At 43.4% G+C, this 19,696-nt stretch overlaps 1 protein-coding gene across 16 annotated transcripts in view; it reads left to right on the plus strand.

The window, feature by feature from the left end:
- The window catches only part of CTIF (cap binding complex dependent translation initiation factor), a 345,954-nt gene that overhangs the window by 88,682 nt on the left and 237,576 nt on the right, over positions 1-19,696 (plus strand). For 12 of the 16 annotated variants that reach the window (XR_012656063.1, XR_012656062.1, XM_075066845.1 and 9 more), the window contains 2 exons: positions 162-374; positions 7,168-7,251. Coding sequence is in view for 14 of the 16 variants with exons in the window: in XM_075066843.1 (XP_074922944.1) it covers positions 162-374; positions 7,168-7,251 (297 nt within the window). In the remaining 2 variants the exon portion in view is untranslated. The remainder of the gene's footprint in view (positions 1-161; positions 375-7,167; positions 7,252-19,696) is intronic. The other 4 variants (XM_075066855.1, XM_075066856.1, XM_075066848.1 and 1 more) reach the window with 1 other exon arrangement.

Consider the following 19,696-nt stretch of genomic DNA (forward strand, 5'->3'; position numbering starts at 1 on the left):
TTTTGAAATATGAAGGCACATGCTTGTGATTGTCACCTAAGGGAGAATGCAGTGTGTGTAGTGATGTATTTGTGTGTATGTATGTAAAGTATTTTGCTTGGCAGATTTGTGGCTTTAGGTAGAGAACAAGGAATTAATTTGTATTTTCATTCTTTTCCCAGGCCCCCTCCATTCTCAGCTCCTTACCTGGAGTGATGGAAAACTCCTCTGTGGCATCTGCCTCCTCTGAGGCAGGGAGTAGCCGATCTCAGGAAATCGAAGAGCTGGAGAGGTTCATTGACAGCTACGTCCTTGAGTACCAAGTCCAAGGTTTGCTGACCGACAAAATGGAAGGGGACGGGGAGAGTGAGAAAACGCAGTCCAACATCTCGCAGGTTAGTGCAACTGAACATGAGGAGTTAAACCAAGATGCGGGGTCACCGTGAAATGGTGCCCTGCTCTCTAGGAGATGGGCTGTCAGGTTTGGATACATATTATGTGCATTTAGCTAAACGGGCATCTACAGATCTTGGCAGTGAAGGGTGTGGGAGATAGTACAGTGACAGATTCTTGATCTGTCTGCTCTGATCCTTGAGGTGGCTAGTAAAGATCTTTTGTCAATTACATTCTTCAGCAGATGTTCTCAAAATAGACCTAAAGTTTTAGCTTCAGTTGAAACACCTCTGAGTTTCAATTTGAAGAGAAATTTTGTCTTCTCATAAATATCAGGTCACAAAGAGCTGGAGTTTCTACTCTGATGAACTGGGGCTGGGAATTGCTGCTTCTACTGGTGGGAGGGAAAAGGAAATCTGTGCGCAGGGAAGGTAGAGTGGAGAGCTGGCTTGTGTGACTCTGCTCAGCAATCTGCTGCTCTGATTGAGTTGTTAGGAAGGAGTGGCTGCTCTGTACTGCAAGTGGCTGCTTTTTTAGATTACAGAGGGGGTCAAGAGAGCGATACTTTCGCAAGGAAAAGTCCCTTATGAGTGCTCATAGGTCTGTGCAATGCACCACTAGCAAAAACACAGCGGCCCAGGCCCCAGATGGATTGTCTTGTCTTGACCAGTCTGAATGGGATGTTTTAGTAACACTGGCTGAGGGATATTAAGCTTGGCAGAGGTGCTGACTTTCTATTGTGCCGGGGGGTGCTTGGCCCCTGCTCTGTCCCAGACCTTGTCCCTACTCCACCCCTTCCCCCAAAGCCCAACCCCTGTCCTGCCTCTTCCTGCCCCTGTTTCACCCCCACCCCACCTCTTCCTTTCCCACCCTGTTCCACCCCCTCCCTGAAGCATGCCCCACCCCTTCGCTCTCTCCCCTCCTCCCCGTGCCTCCTGCATCATGGCAGGTGGGAGGAGCTGGGGGGAGGGGGAGGAGCTGATTGGGGGGCTGCCGGTGGGTGCTCAGCACCCACCATTTTTTTTCCAGCCGTGGAGCACCCACGGAGTCAGTGCCTATGAGGCGTCGTGAGGTGTTGAGCAATTGAGAAGTGCTTGTTAGAACCTAAAGACCTGTGCTGCATTGATTCTGAGGGTAGTGTCCACTGACATTTGGGAGCACACTGATTCATTATCAAACATAGCACATGGCCCAAAAACCTCCATAAATGGATGCGTATGGCTGCTGCTCATTCAGGGACCTGAGAGCGTATTGCAATGTTGCCATTTTTTGCTAAGACACCTAATATATTTCTGGTTTGGAGGAGTGCAAAGGCCCAGGAGAGAGAGGGATTGTCTAAGGGAGGGGTGGTTTGAGGTTGTCAGTGGAAGGGATACAACTGGAAATAATACTAGAAAGTTACACACTAGGGATGTAACTTTTAAAATGGACAATTTGGGCTGAATGTCATAAAACCGAGAGCTGTCTCCTGAGCGAAATTGTTAGTTTGTATTGCAGTGTTACTCTGTGCTAAGCGCATTCCTAACATGTAAAATGGCAGAGATACGTTTGAGAGGAAGGATGATCCAGTGGTTAGGGCGCTAAACTAGGCCTGGGTTCAAGTCCCTGCTGTGTCACAGGCTGTCTGTATTGCCTTGGGCAAATCACTTTCTGTGTCTCAGTTCCCCATCTGTACAACAGGAACAGTAGCACTTCCCTGCCTCACAGGGATGCTGTGTGGATAAATACATTGGAGATTGTGAGGCTTTCAGATGCTCACGTGAGAGGACCCATGTAAGTACTTAAGAAAGTATACAAATACAGTCCCTGTCCCAAAGACCGTATCTTTAACTATTGGTACTGCCATCAGTAGTCATTTAAAACTGAAAATGGATTTAAGCATCCAATTTCAGACCTAGGTTTGGATCTGGATATTGAATATACCAAGATCAAGGTGTGTTTGGGTCCATCTGTTTGTTACAATCATTATTTTTGTATTGCAGTAGGTCCTAGGAGCCCCCATCATGGACCTGGACCCTGTACAGACACAGAGCAAAAAGACAATCTGTGTGCCAAAGATGATTTGTTTAAAAATAATTCTTTTGGATGTGTAGGAGAATGTACTGTCAGGAGGAATCCCACCCTGGCAGAGGGATGGAATAGAAGATCCATTCCAATCTTTAACTGCTCTGATTTCTATGAGCCTTCCAGTCACCACAGAAAGACTTGGTCTTGTGATTCCACTCTCTGTGCATTTGTTTGCTTCCATGGTTGCCTTTTATTGCTGTAGCTTCTCATTAGGTTTTCTGCTGTGCCTGAGGCAATGGTGGCTAGTCACACGAAAATCCAAAGTGCAGTAGGCGTCAGGCAGGGTCTGATGAAAGGGCTTTGTTCTGGTGATGTGTCCATGTCTCTTACAGTAAGGTCACTAGAAGTCCGGAATCACCAGGGGACCAATCTTATTTAACATTTTCATTCATGGCCTTGGCATGAAAAGGGGGAGTGTGCTAATAAAATGTGCAGATGATACAGAGTTGGGAAGTATTGCCAATATGGAGAATGACTGGAATATCACACAAGAAGATCTGGAGGACCTTGAAAATTGGAGTAATAGAAATGGGATAAAATTTAATAGTGCAAAGTGCAAGGTCATGCACTTATGGACTAACAACCAGAATTTTTGCTATAAGCTGGGAGCATATCAGTTGGAAGTGACGGAGAAGGAGAAAGACCTTGGTGTATTGGTCAATCACAGGTCGTCTCTGAGTTACCAATATGATGCTCCCCTGAAAATGGCTAATGCAGTCCTGAGAGGCATCCGGCGAGGTATTTCCAGTAGAGGGAGGGATGTGTTATTACCATTATACAAGGCATCATCTGGAATACTGTGTGCAGTTTTGGTCTCCCATCTTTAAGAAAGATGAATTCAAACTGGAACAGGTGCAGAGAAGGGCTACTAGGATGATCAGAGAAATGGAAAACCTATCTTATGAGAGGAGACTAAAGGAACTTGGCATGTTTAGCCTAACCAAATGAAGGCTGAGGGAAGATATGATTGCTCTGTACAAACACATCAGAGGGATAAATACCAAGGAGGGAGAGGAGTTATTTAAGCTAAGTGCCAATGTTGACACGAGAACAAATGGATATAAATTGGCCATCAACAAGTTTTAGGCTTGAAATTAGATGTAGGTTTCTAATCATTGGAGGAGTAAATTTCTGGAACAGCTTTCCAAGGGGAGCAGTGGGGGCAAAAATCCTAACTGGCTTCAAGACTGAGCTTGATAAGTTTTTATGGAGGGGATGGTATGATGAGACTGCTTACAATGGCCTGTGGCCCATCGGCAACTGCTAGTAGCGAATATCCCCATTGCCTGGAGATGGGGAGGGCTCTGAGTTACTACAGGGAATTCTTTCCCAGGTGTCTGGCTAGTGGGTCTTGCCAACATGCTCATGATCTAGCTGCTTACCATATTTGGGGTTAGGAAGGAATTTTCCATCAGGTCAGATTCGCAGAGACCAGGGTGGGTTTTCGCCTATGGGCACAGGTCACTTCCAGGTTTAAACTCGTGTAAGTGGTGGATTCTCTGTATTTTGAAGTCTTTTAATCTTGGTTTGAGGACTTCAGTAACTCAGACAGATGTTTTGGGTCGATTACAGTAGTGGGTGGGTGAGGTTCTGTGGCCTGTGATGTGCAGGAGGTCAGACTGGATAATCACAATGGTCCTTTCTGGCATTAAAGTCTGGGTCTGTGTTCTCCACTTCTTCAAGGAATGTGCAGGCTTCCCATCCTGGTGGAGGTTCAGGAAGCAATTTAGTAACATATTGGGAGTTGTAGTTCAGTTTGCCAACTTGTCGCACAGGAATCGTCTGCGTAGGTAGTGAAGAGACTGTGAAAGCAATGATTGTGCTGCTGCATATTATAGGAGTGGCTGCTTCTTTTTCCTTCTTGCAGTGGCATGATCTTGGAAGTCAAATGGCTTTCAAACACCAAGAAAAAGACAACTCTCTCTCATTCAGCATGGAAGTGCCTTGTAAAGGGCCCTGCTGTGGTGACAGCCCAGAGAGACTTGCTTCCCTTTGTGGCTCATGTTGGATCATGAGTGAATAACACCAAGGGTCCATGCAATGGGAGGTGCATTGGCATTTCCCTGCTCAGAATGCAATGCAGAGAGTAGGATGGCAGAGCTGCTCTGGAGACTTCCTTCCACCCCTAATCTGCCCCAGAGACTTAGGTTGGGTTGGGCTGGGAGTTGGTCACTTTGGTAACTATGGTTTCAAAGGGGAACACAGGGTTGGTTGGATTCTGCATCTTGTTCTTATTTCACATGGTGTCTATCACGATATATTCTGGGTGAAGATATATGCAGAAACCAAGCCAGTGACAGGAGAAGTAGGCCCAGTGGCTCAGAAGGAAGCAGCTGTTCTGTCAACAGGAAAAAATGGGGAGAATGAGGGCTGACGTACCAAAATGACCCAATGTGAACTGACCTGACTAGATGACTGCTGTAGAGAGACTCAGGCAAATGTGTCCAGGGAGTCAGTTCCATAGAAAGGAGGTGGTCTGTGAACTGAGAAGGCCCCACCTTGAGCCAGATGTACTCAAGAACCATTATGAAGGATAGGATTGTGAACTGATTCTGTGTTGTAGCCAGCAGCGAAAGGAGGTTGGGGAGAATAGGAGCATGAATTCCCTCCCTGTATCCTGTCACCGTTTCACTTATGAAACAATATCCAATAAGCGCCAGCCGTGGTTCTGAACGAGGACTGGAGTTTTTAATAATGGACAGGATAGTGGGCTCAGATCTTCACAAGTTTCCTGGATGGAACTGGATCATTTCCTTTGCCCAGAGATTCAATGTAAAGGATTTGTCCATAGCACTTTTTAGTCACAAAACTCTTCATGGCTCATTAAACCACTCAACAGGCTCCACTGGGAGAATGACTGAGTACTTGGGAGCCTGAGGAGGAAGATTCTTCTATTGACTTAGCTACTGCCTCTTGAGGGGGTGGATTTACTGTAGTGATGGAAAAAACACTTCCATCACTATAGCAAGTGTCTACACTACTGTGGCATACCTGCAGCGCAGCAGCTGTAGCGTTTGTAGTGTAGACATAGCCTTAATTTATACTGCTGGGCAAGTCATTCGTATTTTCTGTGTCTCAATTCTCAATGAGTATAATAATATTTCCCTTCCCAACAGAGGTGTTGTGAGGATAAATTTGTTCACTGACATGTCTGAAGTGCTCTGATAGTACAGTGATGGAGGATATTTAGTATAAGTACCTAGAAAAAGGATGAGGTGTTAAATGCTAGTGTGTATTGCAAATTGGCTGTAGTCTCCATTTCCTTATCCTAGCCCTTGGAGTCCTACAGCAGAGGCATTTCTGCCAGTGGGGCACTTGGGATGCTGCTTCAGTCAGAAGAAAACAAGAGAGAATATAGTGAGAGTAAAGTAAATGTAACTTCTACTTAATTTGTGCCAAGGCTGAGTCCCAGCACCTCTAGGCTTGGCAGTTCATAGCCCCGGCACCTCTGGTCTTGGCAGTTGATAGCCTCGGCACCTCTGGGCTTGCTGCATCTGTTATGAATGTAAAAAAAATTGCTTGAGCCACAGCAGTATGCCACTTGCAGCTGTTAATATAACACAATAGCTGTCCCATAAAGGTATTCGTTCCAGGGCTGTTGTTCTGTGCCTAAGACTGCTAAGGGGATACACGCATATTTCCAGCAGAAGGTTTTCCAGTACAACAGTAACAAGACTTCACTGAAGAGTTGAACAGCCCTTAATAAATAAGCACAGGCACAGTTATGGTCAATTATAATAACCCTCCTAAAATGTTGACCTAATGTTGCCATTCCCAGGAGGGTGAGATCTTATATACAGGTCACTTTTGAAGTGACTGTTTCTAATATTGGCCCTTCTTCGTGTGTTGTGGCCTCGTCCTCATCGGTCCTTAAATGGTCAGATTAATTCCTGTTTCTGCTTATGTGGAATTCACTTACTATTTGCTTTGTGCATCAGCCTCTGTGATGTCATTAGCAGAGTAAATAGCTCTAGAATAGCATTTACCTCAAGCTGGAGCAGCAGAGCGAGCCCTGTAATGAGGCAGGGTGAAAATTTTCCATCCCGACTATGCTTTTTTAATGGAAAATTGGGTTTTTCATAAAACGTGTCTGCTAGCAGCAGAAAACGCCCGGTTTTCTTTGACAAACCAAATGCTCCAAAACTGAAGTACTTTGGTTTGGATATCATGCTGTGGTGCCTCTTGGGAAATCATAGTTCAGTTTCCTTATGTTCATGTTATCTCCTGTGGGTTGGTCTCCCCACGTGGACTACATCTTTTATGATGCGCTACTGAAAGAAACTCCCTGGGGCCAATCATCTCTCACCATGAGGGAAGACCATTGTTCATCATGGGAGATGTAGTCCAACCCAGTAGCTTGGCCTATAGAGAAGAATGGGAGAATGAGGCACTGCAGCAGCATTTTTTTTATCAAAATATTTAAAATTTCAGCTGAAATATTCTGATTTTTTTTTTTGATGAAATATCAACTTTTTTGTGGAAAATTTCTTCTCTCCTCCCTCCCCCCACATTTTTGGCAAAATATTTTTCATGAAAGAAGTGCATTTTCTGATCAGCAGTGCCTTTCGTGAACAGTCCCTCTTGCAAAACATGAACACATCAGTACTGTAGAGTTTCCTTGGCTTCCAAGAACAGTCTGATGGTGTTTTGCTAGACACAGGGGTTTGATTCGACAGTTTTCCCAACTTAGCTATTATTTTACACAATGCTTTTCTATCCTTTTTGCAGTGGACAGCGGATTGTAGTGAGCAGCTGGATGACAGCTGTTCCTCGTCGAGAGGGAAGGGCTTACCGCCTCACGAACACAATCAGGTAGGGGACGTGCTTAGCTCTTCCTGTCAAAGCTCTTGCTCTTTTAACTCAGGGTCACTGAGCCTTGGTGTTGTTGGCATTCACTTTCCTAGAGTAAGAGATGATTCTTGGAGTCTGCGGTGACTCCACAGTTAAGGAGGAGGAATAGCAACGGAAGCAGATAGTGAAGTTGAGTATGGAGGTTCCCAGATCCTTGGAAGAAGAGCTTTTGGGCTATAATGACTTAGCTAGTGTCCTGGCCTCCTATCTCCTTTGACCATTGTACCTCCCTTAGCACTTGTACAGGAGCTATACTGTACCACTTGGTCATTGTTGATTGGTGTGTTATCAGGCTTGAAATGAAGCTTTAGACTTTGAGTTCTGAATCCTAGGAACTAGATATGGGAAAGACCTATTGAATCATCTAGTCCATCCAGTAGCAAGGGGAGATTGTTTGTTTGGTGTGTAGGTGTGGGTGGAGTAGGAGGCATGGATTTAGTTTCCTATCATTATCCAGTCTGAAATTCGATTTCATCCCTCTTCTTCAGTTGAGGCTGCCGGAGACCTTATCTTTTCACCCACCATGTAAATAGTCTATCAGGAAAAGCTGACCTTTCTTCTCCTAGCAAAAATCACTGTCAGCGGAAAAGCTCCTCCCTCAAAGACAGCCCATTTTAAACAGAAATAGATTTCAGTCCAGGAAAGGACAGAGAGGGCTTGGAGGGTGCTGTTGATTTCTGGAGAGCTTTTTAAGAAAAGCCCAGCGAGACCACAACTCACAGGGTCAAAGTTAGGTTGAATATGTGAACTAAAATTCAGGTCTGGGAGTCGTGTGTACAGCATGTGAGAGTATGTGCCTGCTGATATATTTACTGCAATGTAAGGATCATGTTACTAGGGAGAAAGAAGAGAAGGAGTTAAATATCCATGTGGGTGAAGTATGATTGTGGAGGGTAGATCACAGACCCATCATAGCCATGTGTGGTAAAGTAGAGGCACTAGTGAAAGCAGAGTGCAAGGTGAAATGTGTGCATACAGTGAACAGTATGGTAAAGTACCATACTTGTGCACACATAGTTTCCTTGCCTATGATTTTCCTTCCTTGCTTATGTGAGAAGGCCCAAGAGTGAGACAGAAGAGTTTAATAAGTAGCTCCAGAGAGAGCATGTCCCACTGGTCAGGGCTAAACCACCCTTCTGAAGCAAAATGTTGCAGCACTGGAAGTAGCAGCATTCTTTCTCTTCTGGCATACGGATAAATAAACACACCCATTTCCTGCTGGCAGTTCCCCATGTGCATCACTCATCACCAGCCAAAACAGAAAAGAAGGTTGTCTCGGAAACGTGGGATCTGTTGTGGGACTGAAGGATTTTACAAACGGTACAGTGTAAAATGAGCTTGGAGCGTGAATTGCAAGAACACTGTGAACAGAGAGCCTAGAAAATAAGAGCTGAGGTTGAATTCAAAATTAAAAAAAAAAGAATTCTCCAGCATCAGCCAGTTCCGTATAAGCCACTAGTTCCTAAACTGTGCTTGACAGGGCACTGGGGAGTGATTCTCTGGTTGCTGTCTGGTGATGTGGTGGTGGCTCTTTTCAGCTCTTTCTACAGGTATTCGAGCTGTGGACAAGGAGGAGCTACCCAAGCTGTATCCATTAGGGGCTAGAAGGAGTGGGAACAGAGCCACTCTGTGCTGCTATTTAGACAGAAAGATGTGTGGCAGCTCGGAAACCTATTTGAGGGAAGAGTATGAGAAACACGTGCATAGGGTGACAGCAGATCACTGTCAGCAATCCTGTGCAGGAAGGAGAAGAGTTGGTAGAGGGAGAGGAAATGGAGCAAAGTAAAACCTTCTTCAGTCAAGATGTTTTACTGAATTGAAGACAGTTAAAGGGACACTTTCATGTGGACACTTTCATGACCCTTTAACTGTCATATGCACAGCGTTGCAATAATCACCATTTGGATTTTGCACAGTTGCCAGTGAAGGGGTAGGTGCTGGAGGCCTGTATGAATGGGACAAATCTCAGTAACAAGCCATGGTCAGTGCTATGAGAAAGCTTGAGACACCCTGCTCCAACCGTAACCTGTGCATAAAACTGTGTGTTGAGCGCTGCATTGAGATGCAGAGCTATTTCCATTCCATGTCCCGGTCTTGTCGCTTCTTCCTCCCAAACAGATCTGTACGATCTGGCCTTCCCGCTCTGTCCACAGTGCTATAATTGTCTCCAATAGCCCTCATTGTCACCTGTCCTCGGGATGGAAATTCTCATTTACATTCAGTTCTGGTGCTTGGATTATCTAGGGATGATGGATGTTCTAGGAAAGCCTAAGAAAAATAAGTGTGCAAACCTACGTAAGATAAAACCCTGTCCCAAAGAGCTTTGTGATGCATAGCCCCACGCCAGTGAGGAAGGAGTTAGAGTGGTCCTTCAAAAGGGAGGATCCCTGCTTAGTACAGGCTGGCACTCTGAAGGAGCAGGACTGCAGCTCAGAGCTCACTGGCCCCCAGAAGTAGAGGTTGCTGACTGTAGAAACGGCTAGGGAGCGTGGCTGCATAGGACCACTCGCCAATGAAAAAGGCTGGTACTTTTTATCTTTTATTTTGTTTGCTTTGGCTTCCTGATGGCCTAGGACTCTGCTTTTTGGTGGGCTGTAGGAGTGACTGTCTTTTTGTTTGTATTACTTTAACTGTCCCTTGCAAGGGGTCAGAGACCTTGAGCAGCACAGCTGGAGGGCCGTGCCCTGGACTCCAAGACAGAAGCAGTGTCGACCCTGTCCCCAAGGGGTGCTAGAGTATTATAGTCTACTACAAGCTTACAGTGTGAAAGGAGACACTATCCAGAGACTCAGCTACAGACACTTATTAAACCCTCTGAAGGTAGTAAAGATAAATATAGATTCAATACATGGTAGCTTTGATCTGTTGCCTTCTTGACTTTGTGAAATATTCAACAGTGATTCCTTGGTAAGATTTCCCTCTCCACTCCCCCCTTTGAATCTGCTCTGAATGCTAACTCAGCCAGCTGCTTGAAATTCTGGTTCAGGTCTTGCTGATTTCATTAAGCCTACTTGGATTGCTCAGAATATTAACAGGCTACTACCTTCTTATTCAAGCGTGTCTCAGGTTGGTTTCCCAAGCAGACTAATAGCAACCGGCTTGTCTGGTTCAGCTGATGGGCTGACATGAAGGGCTGCAGGTAGAGTGGAGTGCGGGGAGATGGAGGTCAGTATAAGAAATGCATTTCTTTTTCAAATCAGTTATTACAAAATAGCATTCATCTGTCTTGCGCTTTGGCATTTTTGGGGAAAGTGCTAAAGCTTTTTGATCTCTTCCAACAGCGATTTTGTTTTGTATAAACAAATAACATTCACATATGTCCAAGTTGTCCTTTCTGATCTGCTCTCACTATATTTTGGGTTCTCTCCCAGCCTGCAACAGAGCTAATAATGACCCCTTTCACCATTCAGTTTGCTTTAAATATCAGTGACAGATTTTCCCTGGAACTGAAAAGGATCTGCCCCCATTGTTCTTCCTTCCCTGTCAACAATCACCTCTTTATTACTGACTTATCCTTAGAAAGCTCTTGGTAAGGAGTGTGCTCCACTTACAGCTGTCAGTTGTTGATTTTTTACATATAACTTTCAACATTTTAAACAGATTCATTCTTAAAATGTTGGCTTTAAATGTGAAATACAAATCAATGTTGGAGCTGGCCAGGAAATGTTTATTTTTCCACAAAAAAATGTTGATATTAACAGTGAAATTTCTCTGAAACTTTTGGAGGGGTTTGTTGAAAAGAAAAAAATCAGGTTTCTTTCAAGTTTTTTTGTTTTCAAAAAATCTTGTTAAAAATGGGCCTTTCCTACTGAAAATTCCATTTTGATAAAAATGCCTTTTTTTGGCTGAAAAAACCTATTTTGAGCTAAGTATTTAGACAAGCTTTAGTTTCTGTGCAAATGTGTGTTTATAAGCTGTTTTATCCCTCGTGCTGGGTTCTTGTTAGACCTCACGAGCAAGAAGGGTCTGACCTGGTAGGAGACCTTGAAGAAAAACCGAGGGTAGTGTAAGGTGTGTTTATGCAATAGGTGGCTATCTTCCCTCTGAGTCAGTAGTAATTCAGAGCCAAATTTTCAAAGGTATTTAGGTGCCTAAAGATGCAGTGGCCTACTGGAATTTTCAAAAGTGCCAAAAGCAGGTTAAAACAATGAGGTTTCCTTGTGGCACCATAGAGACGAACAAATTTATTTGAGCGTAACTCACTTCATCAGATGCATGGAATGGAAAATGCAGTAAGCAGGTATAATATACAGCACATGAAAAGATGGGAGTTGCCTTACCAAGTTGGGGGGTCAGTGCTAACAAGGCCAATTCAATTAGGGTGGATGTGGCCCATTCACAACAGTTGACAAGAAGGGGTGAATATCAACAGAGGGAAAATTATTTTTTGTGTTGACCCAGCCACTCCCAGTCTTTATTCAGGCCTAATTTGATAGTGTCAAGTTTACAAATTAATTCCAGTTCTGCAGTTTCTCATTGAAGTCTGTTTTTGAAGTTTTTTTGTTGAAGGATGGTTACTTTTAAGTCTAGTATCAGAGGAGTACCCGTGTTAGTCTGGATCTGTAAAAGCAGCAAAGAATCCTGTGGCACCTTATAGACTAACAGACGTTTTGGAGCATGAGCTTTCATGGGTGAATACCCACTTCGTCGGATCCGATGAAGTGGGTATTCACCCACGAAAGCTCGTGCTCCAAAACGTCTGTTAGTCTATAAGGTGCCATAGGATTTTTTGCTACATTTACTTTTAAGTCTGTTATTGAGTGTCCAGGGAGATTGAAGTGCTCTCCTATTGGTTTTTGAATGTTACAATTCTTAATGTCTGATTTGTGTCCATTTATTCTTTTGCATAGAGACTGTCCAGCATTGGCCAAACCTTTAGAAAATCTGTCCCCCGGTGCTTCCAGGGTGGCAGTATACTGCTGGCCGTGCTTTTAAGAGGCCTGATTCTCCATTGCTGTGCGTCTTGTGTAACCCCTGTGCAAAATGGTTGTAAAACAGTCATTGGTGTGCATGGAGAGCTCTGAGTTGGTATCATTTTGCACCCACCTTGTGTGCCCTCTGCACAAGTGTAAGTGACAACTCAGGGTGTACGGCAATGGCAAATCTGGCCTAAGGTTCTTCCCACTTATGATTATTAAAGAGCTTAGTAACTGTGGTGGAAAAGACCACCACCCAGTTGATTTGGATCAGACAAGCCGAGGCACCTTTATTGTTATAACAAAAGTTACAAGTGTGCATACAGGGAGAGATGGTGTAACCTCATGCAAGAGATAAGCCGCTCTGTCCCTTACAAATTTTACCAAGCTTATAAAGGTTAAAACCGCAAAACGTTATATAGATTACACAAATTATTTTCCATTTTTGGTAATGCAGTTGTGCAAATCAGCAGGTTATTTACTGTAAGTTCAGTTTGGGGTATTTCCAGTTATTGTTTCTTTTGCAATTATATTGACTGTCTTATGACCTCTTGATTGCCAATACTTATTGCAAAAGTCATTAAAATATTGCATATCAGCAAGCTAGTTGAACATATTTCACATGTTCTGGCAGTGATTGAGCTGGTTATTTTGATAGCCCCTCCTTGGAGTTCCCTTAAGCAAGCATTAGCTATTATATTATATATTGCATAAGGCTAAGCTGGCACTTAAGGGGACCCCTTGTCCCCCTCCTAGTTCCTCTTTTGTCAGTGTTTCATACCCCATTTCTTCATATTTAGTTTCTCCACACCCTGTGCCTGATATGTTGCTAAACAAGTTTATTTGAGAACTAAAACCATGGCTTTTATTTAACAATTATTTGGCTTATATTCAGTTTAACTAAAGTTTAGGGCCTGGATATCTGGACCTATAAACTAATAAAGCTAAAAGCATTACTTGTTACAATATTATATTATGTTAGGATTGCAGATGCCCGTTATCAATGGCAGGGACCTGCACCAGGGTACTGTTCGTGTACTATTTCAATCAGAACCCTGATGCAGCATCCATGACAGTGACAGCAACTCTTAAAGGCGGTGAAAAGACCCGGCTCTATATGGAGGATTACAAAGCTTCGTCCAAAAGGGTGGGGGGGTTTTATAGTCCCTTACGTAACATTTTCAAGTTAACTCCTGGTATGCTCAATCAGATAATTGCATTATGCTTATCTAAAATTCTCCCTGCAGTTTCAGTTGAATGCAGCATTCACTTCCTGACCTAGTTTGCTCCATGTTTCTGTGGTATTTGAGTGGTGATCTCCTTAAAGAGTCTGTATAGCACTTTGTGAGCCTCTGGGGTGAAAACCACTGTATCGCTGTACGTAAAATATCATCTTTGTGACACATTCCCAATGTAAACGAGGAAAGATTAGATAATAGAATAATTTTAATCTTTTTCCACTGGGAAAAAATGTAAAGAAAAGGCCTGCTGGGAAAATTATATAGAATACTTGATTTGTATTCCCCTGAGGAGGTCTGTTGCAAATAGGAATCTCTTTGATGTATTTTTGAGAGGAGTTCATTAAGTAGAAAGGCTTCTGAAAATGTGTATATTTAAAGAAGTCCAACGGAGATGTTCACACATGAAAGGACTGGTATCTGTGTGTGAAATGGTTCTTGAATGAGGGTTTGTTGGTATACTCTTAGGATGGCCCCTATCCTCCAGGTGGACCAGAGGCTCCTGCCACCTGTTGCATCTGTCATAAAGCTTAGACTGTCAGTTTTTGAAGGAGGGACTGACTTGATTTTGTAACCTGTAGCACAAAAGGGGACTTGATCCGTGATTGGGGACCCTACTTGCTACTGTAATAGAAATAGAAAATATTAATTTTCTCATGAGTGGTGTGACAATGAGTTATACAGATTATCTCAAATGAGTGCCAATAAAATCTTTATTCATATATTCTGTACGTCACATGTTGACGGGAAAATATTTTAGAAACGGTTTAAAGTTCAGCATTTTTTCTACATGGATGGTCGTTTTCATTTCCCTCTCCCTGTGAAAATAGACTCTCTGAATACTATGAATCCAACTGTAATGGGGGAGAGAAATCATAGTTAGAACATTTTAGAAACCACTAAAATACTTTTTCTGTTTATAACTGCGATCTCATCAGCCTCACAATATCTGATATTTCAGTACTGGTGGTGTGCTTGTAAAGCCTGATACTCAGAGCTTGTGTGGTATATTGCATTATAGAAACCTCTGTCTTTTTGATGGTTAAAGCACCTGGCTGTACATGTGAAAGGTTGACAACATATTTGACTCTTATCTTTGTCACTGATCCAGAATAAAATATATTGCTTGGCCTAAGCCTTGGACTAATGTGATGTTTTGGGGGGGAAACTTTACATTTGGAGCAAAGAAGGAAGTATTTTTGTGGCAAATCAACTTAAAAAAATAAAATGAGATTGGTGGCTGTTTTGAAGCTGATGAATGGCTTGGAATGTTAGAACTGGGCCCAGCAGAGATGGCTGAGGGCAAATCAGGCAGTCAGAGGTGGACGATAAACACGTTTATTACATGGTTCTACGATTGATCGTATGGATATCATTGTCATTACAACCCCGATGAGCTCCCACTCCTGGATTATTACCAGGCCGCTGTACTGCAGACTTTGGGTCCCATGTGCTCTTGGCTGGGCAGGTGTAGGCGCTGTCTCTCTGGCTCTGGGATTATAGGCACCCCCCACCACCACCACCAGGTGCAGACCCTGTGTCTCAAACCTCTCTTGGTGGTGGGGACGCTGCAGTCTGATTGCCTAGGCCCTGAAACTAGTGCTGGCTCTCCCAAGCCTCTGCATTAGATGTTGCACACTCTGACTGAAGCTGTGGACCAGCTGCTTTACTGTTTCTGTTTTTGAGACGTGCAAGACAGTGCAAGTAACACACAGACTCTGAAAGCATTTCTAAACACGTGCACCCACGCACATGGTACAAATAGAAAAAACATAAGAGACTTATGAACCCACAAAAAAATAATAAACTGTAATGCAAAAACCTTCCTCCAGTGTCCTCACCACTCTGAGAGCCCTTTGGGTTTGAGTCAGTCTTTTCAGGATCCCAAGACTGTCCTCTCTTCCTGCTCAGTCTTGCCTTCTTGTTGTGGTTGGTGAGAAAGAGTTAGTAAGAGAAGATGCTTTTCTTCATGTAACTTTCCAGTTCCCCTCTGTCATATGACCATCCTGGTCAGCCTCAAAGCCCCCTCAGGCTATCAAAGTCACCTGTGAGGTGATCTGTCCCTTGGTTCCTTGCTATCTGAAGTTCAGACTGGGGAGGAAAATGGTTTCCTGCAGCTTGGCCACCCTCGTTAGCATACACATTGTGTTGCCAGGGCTGTCGTTCAATCTGAATGCCTTGTTGAATGTCCTGTAGCAGTTACCAAACAGAGCGGGTGATCTTGACACAGTCCTCATCAGAAAATGGCTAATTCAATGGACACGATGATGTACTGACGCAGAAAATTCAAAAATCATTCAGAATTCATAAGTTGTAGATAGATTTCCCAAACAGTCATGCTTAAGTGAGAGGGTGTAGGGGGTTTTGGAGTAGGTAACCATTTCTGTTCAGATTTATCTGCTGTATGAAAAAAAGGCCTTAGTAATAGAATCATAGATAGCAGAGCTGGGAAGGCCTGTCATATGCTGAGGAGTCGATTCTGCTGCTGTTTCTAAAGTGACAACAAAAAGAGATGACACTTGATGGTTTTCTTTGGCAATTGAAGTTTGATCAGATGGCTGTGAGATTGTTATTTGAGAGGTCAGTGCTGGGTCACTACCTTGGGTGAAATATACTGAAGCCCGTTTTAGATTATAAAGGTAAGGGGAGGAATAAGCATGAGAGGCCAAGACTATGAATGGGGTTAGCAGAATTCGATTTATTCTTAAGCATTTTTATTGATTTTAAATATCTACAGTTGTGGGAAATTATGGGGGGATCAGACAATAGGGGAGCCAGACAATAATTATTTAATGATAGTAGATGTTGAGATTCAAAGATCTAAAGCTTTGTTTCTGTTCAAACATATTGTCACATCGCATGTCAAAATTTACAAAGTAAATATCCTTAAGTCAAACTGTAGTGCTCAAGCAGCATTTTTCTTTAGCTATAGTAAATTTCAGCTATTGTTGAGGGAAATACTTTTTCATCAGTGTGTGGGTGTACGATGAAACTGACACTTACAGACATTTAGTGCTAAAAATCTAATCCTTCCAAACCTAGATATGAGTTATAATGCTGGCTCTGCCACTGACTCACTATGAGGCCATGAGCACGTCTCTCAGCCTCTCTGAGCCTTACTTTCCTTGTCTGTGAAATGGAACTGTGTAACAAAGTGGGAATTTTTGTAATATTTTTAAATCCTCCTGTATCTGCCTCAGTTTCCCCTGTACGTTGCATGGCTACCCCGTGGAGGGAGGAAGAAATTAAGTTTTCTGTCAGGACGGACTAAAAGATATAAGTGTGTGTCCCCTCCTTGTATGGGTGGAATGAAGAGTTGTTAAGCAACTGGTTGAAATTGACCCAGATCAACAAGGGGGCCAGAGAAACAATTCAAGCTCCAAGGACTAATGGAGTTCTTTGCCTCTCAGCAGGGAAGCTGAGCAAAGACCCTAGCTTGAGAACAGAAGTCTGAGGGCTTGTCTACACTGGCAACGTTAAAGGAGGAGGCTCTGTGTGCTGCTCTCGCCTGCAGACACCGTCCCCGCAGCTCCCATTAGCTGCAGTTCCCAGCCAGTTGAGATTCTTGAGACCCAGGTTCCAATCCTGCTTCTGCCACTGACTTATTGGGGGGCTCTGAGCTCCCCACCTCCATGCCTTAGATTAATCTATCTATAAAATGGCGGTAATGATACTCTTTGTGAAGCATGTTGGGATCTACTGATTGAACGCACTATATAAGACTGAGCTGTTTTTGTTATTACCGTAGCGAATGAAAAGCCACACTTAATACTTCTCGCAAGCATGGTGACCATCAAAGAAATAGCAACCATAGGGAGACTTCTGCAGTGCTGTCTGGGTGTGAGGTGGGGCTTGGTGACTTTCTGAAAATGCAGATGGGCTTCTGAGTTTCAAGCCGATAATGTTGCTGTTAAGTTCTGTTAGCTAGCTGCCCTTTTAGAGTGTGTTTGTGCCCGCAGGCCTGGTTATTTCTGTGGGGCTTGCAGGGTGTATTAGATTGGGGACTTGCAAGGCTATTTTGTTGGTCAGGATTCCTGCCTGGACTGAGTGCCACTCCACCTCCACTGTCCCTTGTGGGTTTTGTATCTCATCTCCCACAATGCATTCCCAATCTGATAAGTGTAGGTTTGCACAATTTAGAGAGGCAGCTGAAAGAAAGAGGTGGGGAGAGTGGGGGCTTTGAGGTGCAGTTCTTTTTGTATATGGGGGAAGGCTGGGAAGCTGGAAGAAGGTTTAATTTCCTTTGGGGCAAGACAGCAAGGGATCATTCATGGAAGGAGGGATGGATTTAGATGTCACCCAGGATCAGTTTGGTGTGAGACAGGGAGAAGGTGCAGAGAACCCTTGCCACAGTGATCATGTTCTGGGGCTAGTGTCAGAGCCTTCCTGCAGTCAAGAGATTAATGCATATTGTTAAATTAATTTCCTCATAACAGAAATCCTGTATGTGGAACTTTGTCTCTAGTTCTGCTGCTTTCTAGGAAATATGAGCAGCCTTGTAGCTCTGGATTAAGAAAAAGACTACAATGAAATCTCATGATTCAGGGCTTCAGCTGCTGGGCTGCAGGGGTCAGGAAGGAATTCTTTACTCCACCTACATCATTTGGTTCTTTCTTTCTGTCTTTCTGTCTATCAGGGATTGGCCACAGCTGGAGATGGGACCCCGGCCACGGGCGACCAGTGCTCTGAGGTGGTACAAAGAATCCTCTGTCTCGAGTGCCTGGCTGGTGTGCCTTGCTCACATGCTCACGGTCACCGTGATCATTGATTTGGGGTTGGGAAGGAACCATCAGGGATTGGCAGGGATCTGGTGGATTTTTTGGGGGGGAGGGTTGGGGAGAGGTGTCTGACTTCCTCTGCAGCTTGGGATGTAGACTGCCTGCTAGGATCATCTGGGCAGCTCTCAGTTAATCAGTTGCCTGCCACTGAAGGGGCTTTGGGCACTGCTGGCACCTCGTTCTCTCCTGATCTCTGCCTGTGGCTCACAACAGTTTAATTTCCTGAGGGCTGAAATGCTTTGACCTAAATCTTGGGGCTCAACAAAGGGTATTTGGGTGGAATTCCGGCCTTGTGAGGTACAGGCAGTCAGACTAGATCTAATGGTCCCTTTTGGCCTTAAGATCTATGAAACTTGCAGTGAAGTCTGCTTTATCTGATTGCCGCTGAACCCTTTTTTTTTATTTTGAGCGTCCAATTAGGGTATTTTTTTTTTTAGTAACTTTATTTGTGTATTCTTTCAGCATTCACACATTCTTGCTGCCAGGATCATTCATGAGATTTTGTGATGACATAGCTTGTCCTTTAACCCCCACGTAGAAACTAAATTGAAGATAGTTCTTATCCTTACATATTACATGTGCATACAGCAGAGATAAGATTTATAGGAGTCACAGTTAGTAGACAAATTGATTTAGTAAAAGTTAAAGCAATTATTTTTATATTTATTTATTATTTGTCTTATTAGTTCATTGCATTTGGCCCATATTTCCTCCCATAATTCAGATGTTAATTTAATATAGGTAATACGTTCCTCCATTTCTCTTAATTCTTTTATTTTGGTCAATCACATTTCTATAGCTGGTATTTATTTAGGTAGCCACAGGCTTCACTTTGGCAAGGTACCTGGGTATATGCCTAACTTTAGGCATTGACGTCAGGGGGACTATTCATGTGCGTAAACTTAGTCACGTGCAGAAATACCTTGTTTAATTGCCTGCAGTCACAAAAATTCAGTCTGGACATTTTCCTAACAACATAGTGATAGATATTTGGGGGATACCAAATAAATAATGATATAATTTAATAAAAGTTTCTCTTCATGGCATTCCCTCCAGCACTTTGATGTGTATTTGTCTTATTTTTTGTTTTGTAAAACTGGTGTTTGTTTTATTAGAACATCAGCAGCTCATTAAAAGTGAAAATTGGGTTAAGCTCAGCTTTATATGCTGAATATCTCCACTACCATGCTGTGGGGGCTGGGAAAGAGAATTATTTTTCTTGTCTGTGATATCTTGCATATACTTCCTGGTTTGCTGAAGTTATCCCAGAATGTGACCCCACAAATATCAGTATGATTGCCACCTGTGCAATCCATGGTTTTTAAAGACTTCTAAAGCCATTGCTAATGGAATGTAGATTTCCTCTCTTTGGCACTTGTCTAACTGCAGGTGTAGACCTAAAAAATCATGTTCTCACCTGCAGCCTTAGCCTTAGGATACTGTAGCCTCAGTCATAGAATCATAGAATATGAGG

Source organism: Chelonoidis abingdonii, chromosome 6, assembly GCF_003597395.2.
Source record: "Chelonoidis abingdonii isolate Lonesome George chromosome 6, CheloAbing_2.0, whole genome shotgun sequence".
Taxonomy (NCBI): Eukaryota; Metazoa; Chordata; order Testudines; family Testudinidae; genus Chelonoidis; species Chelonoidis abingdonii.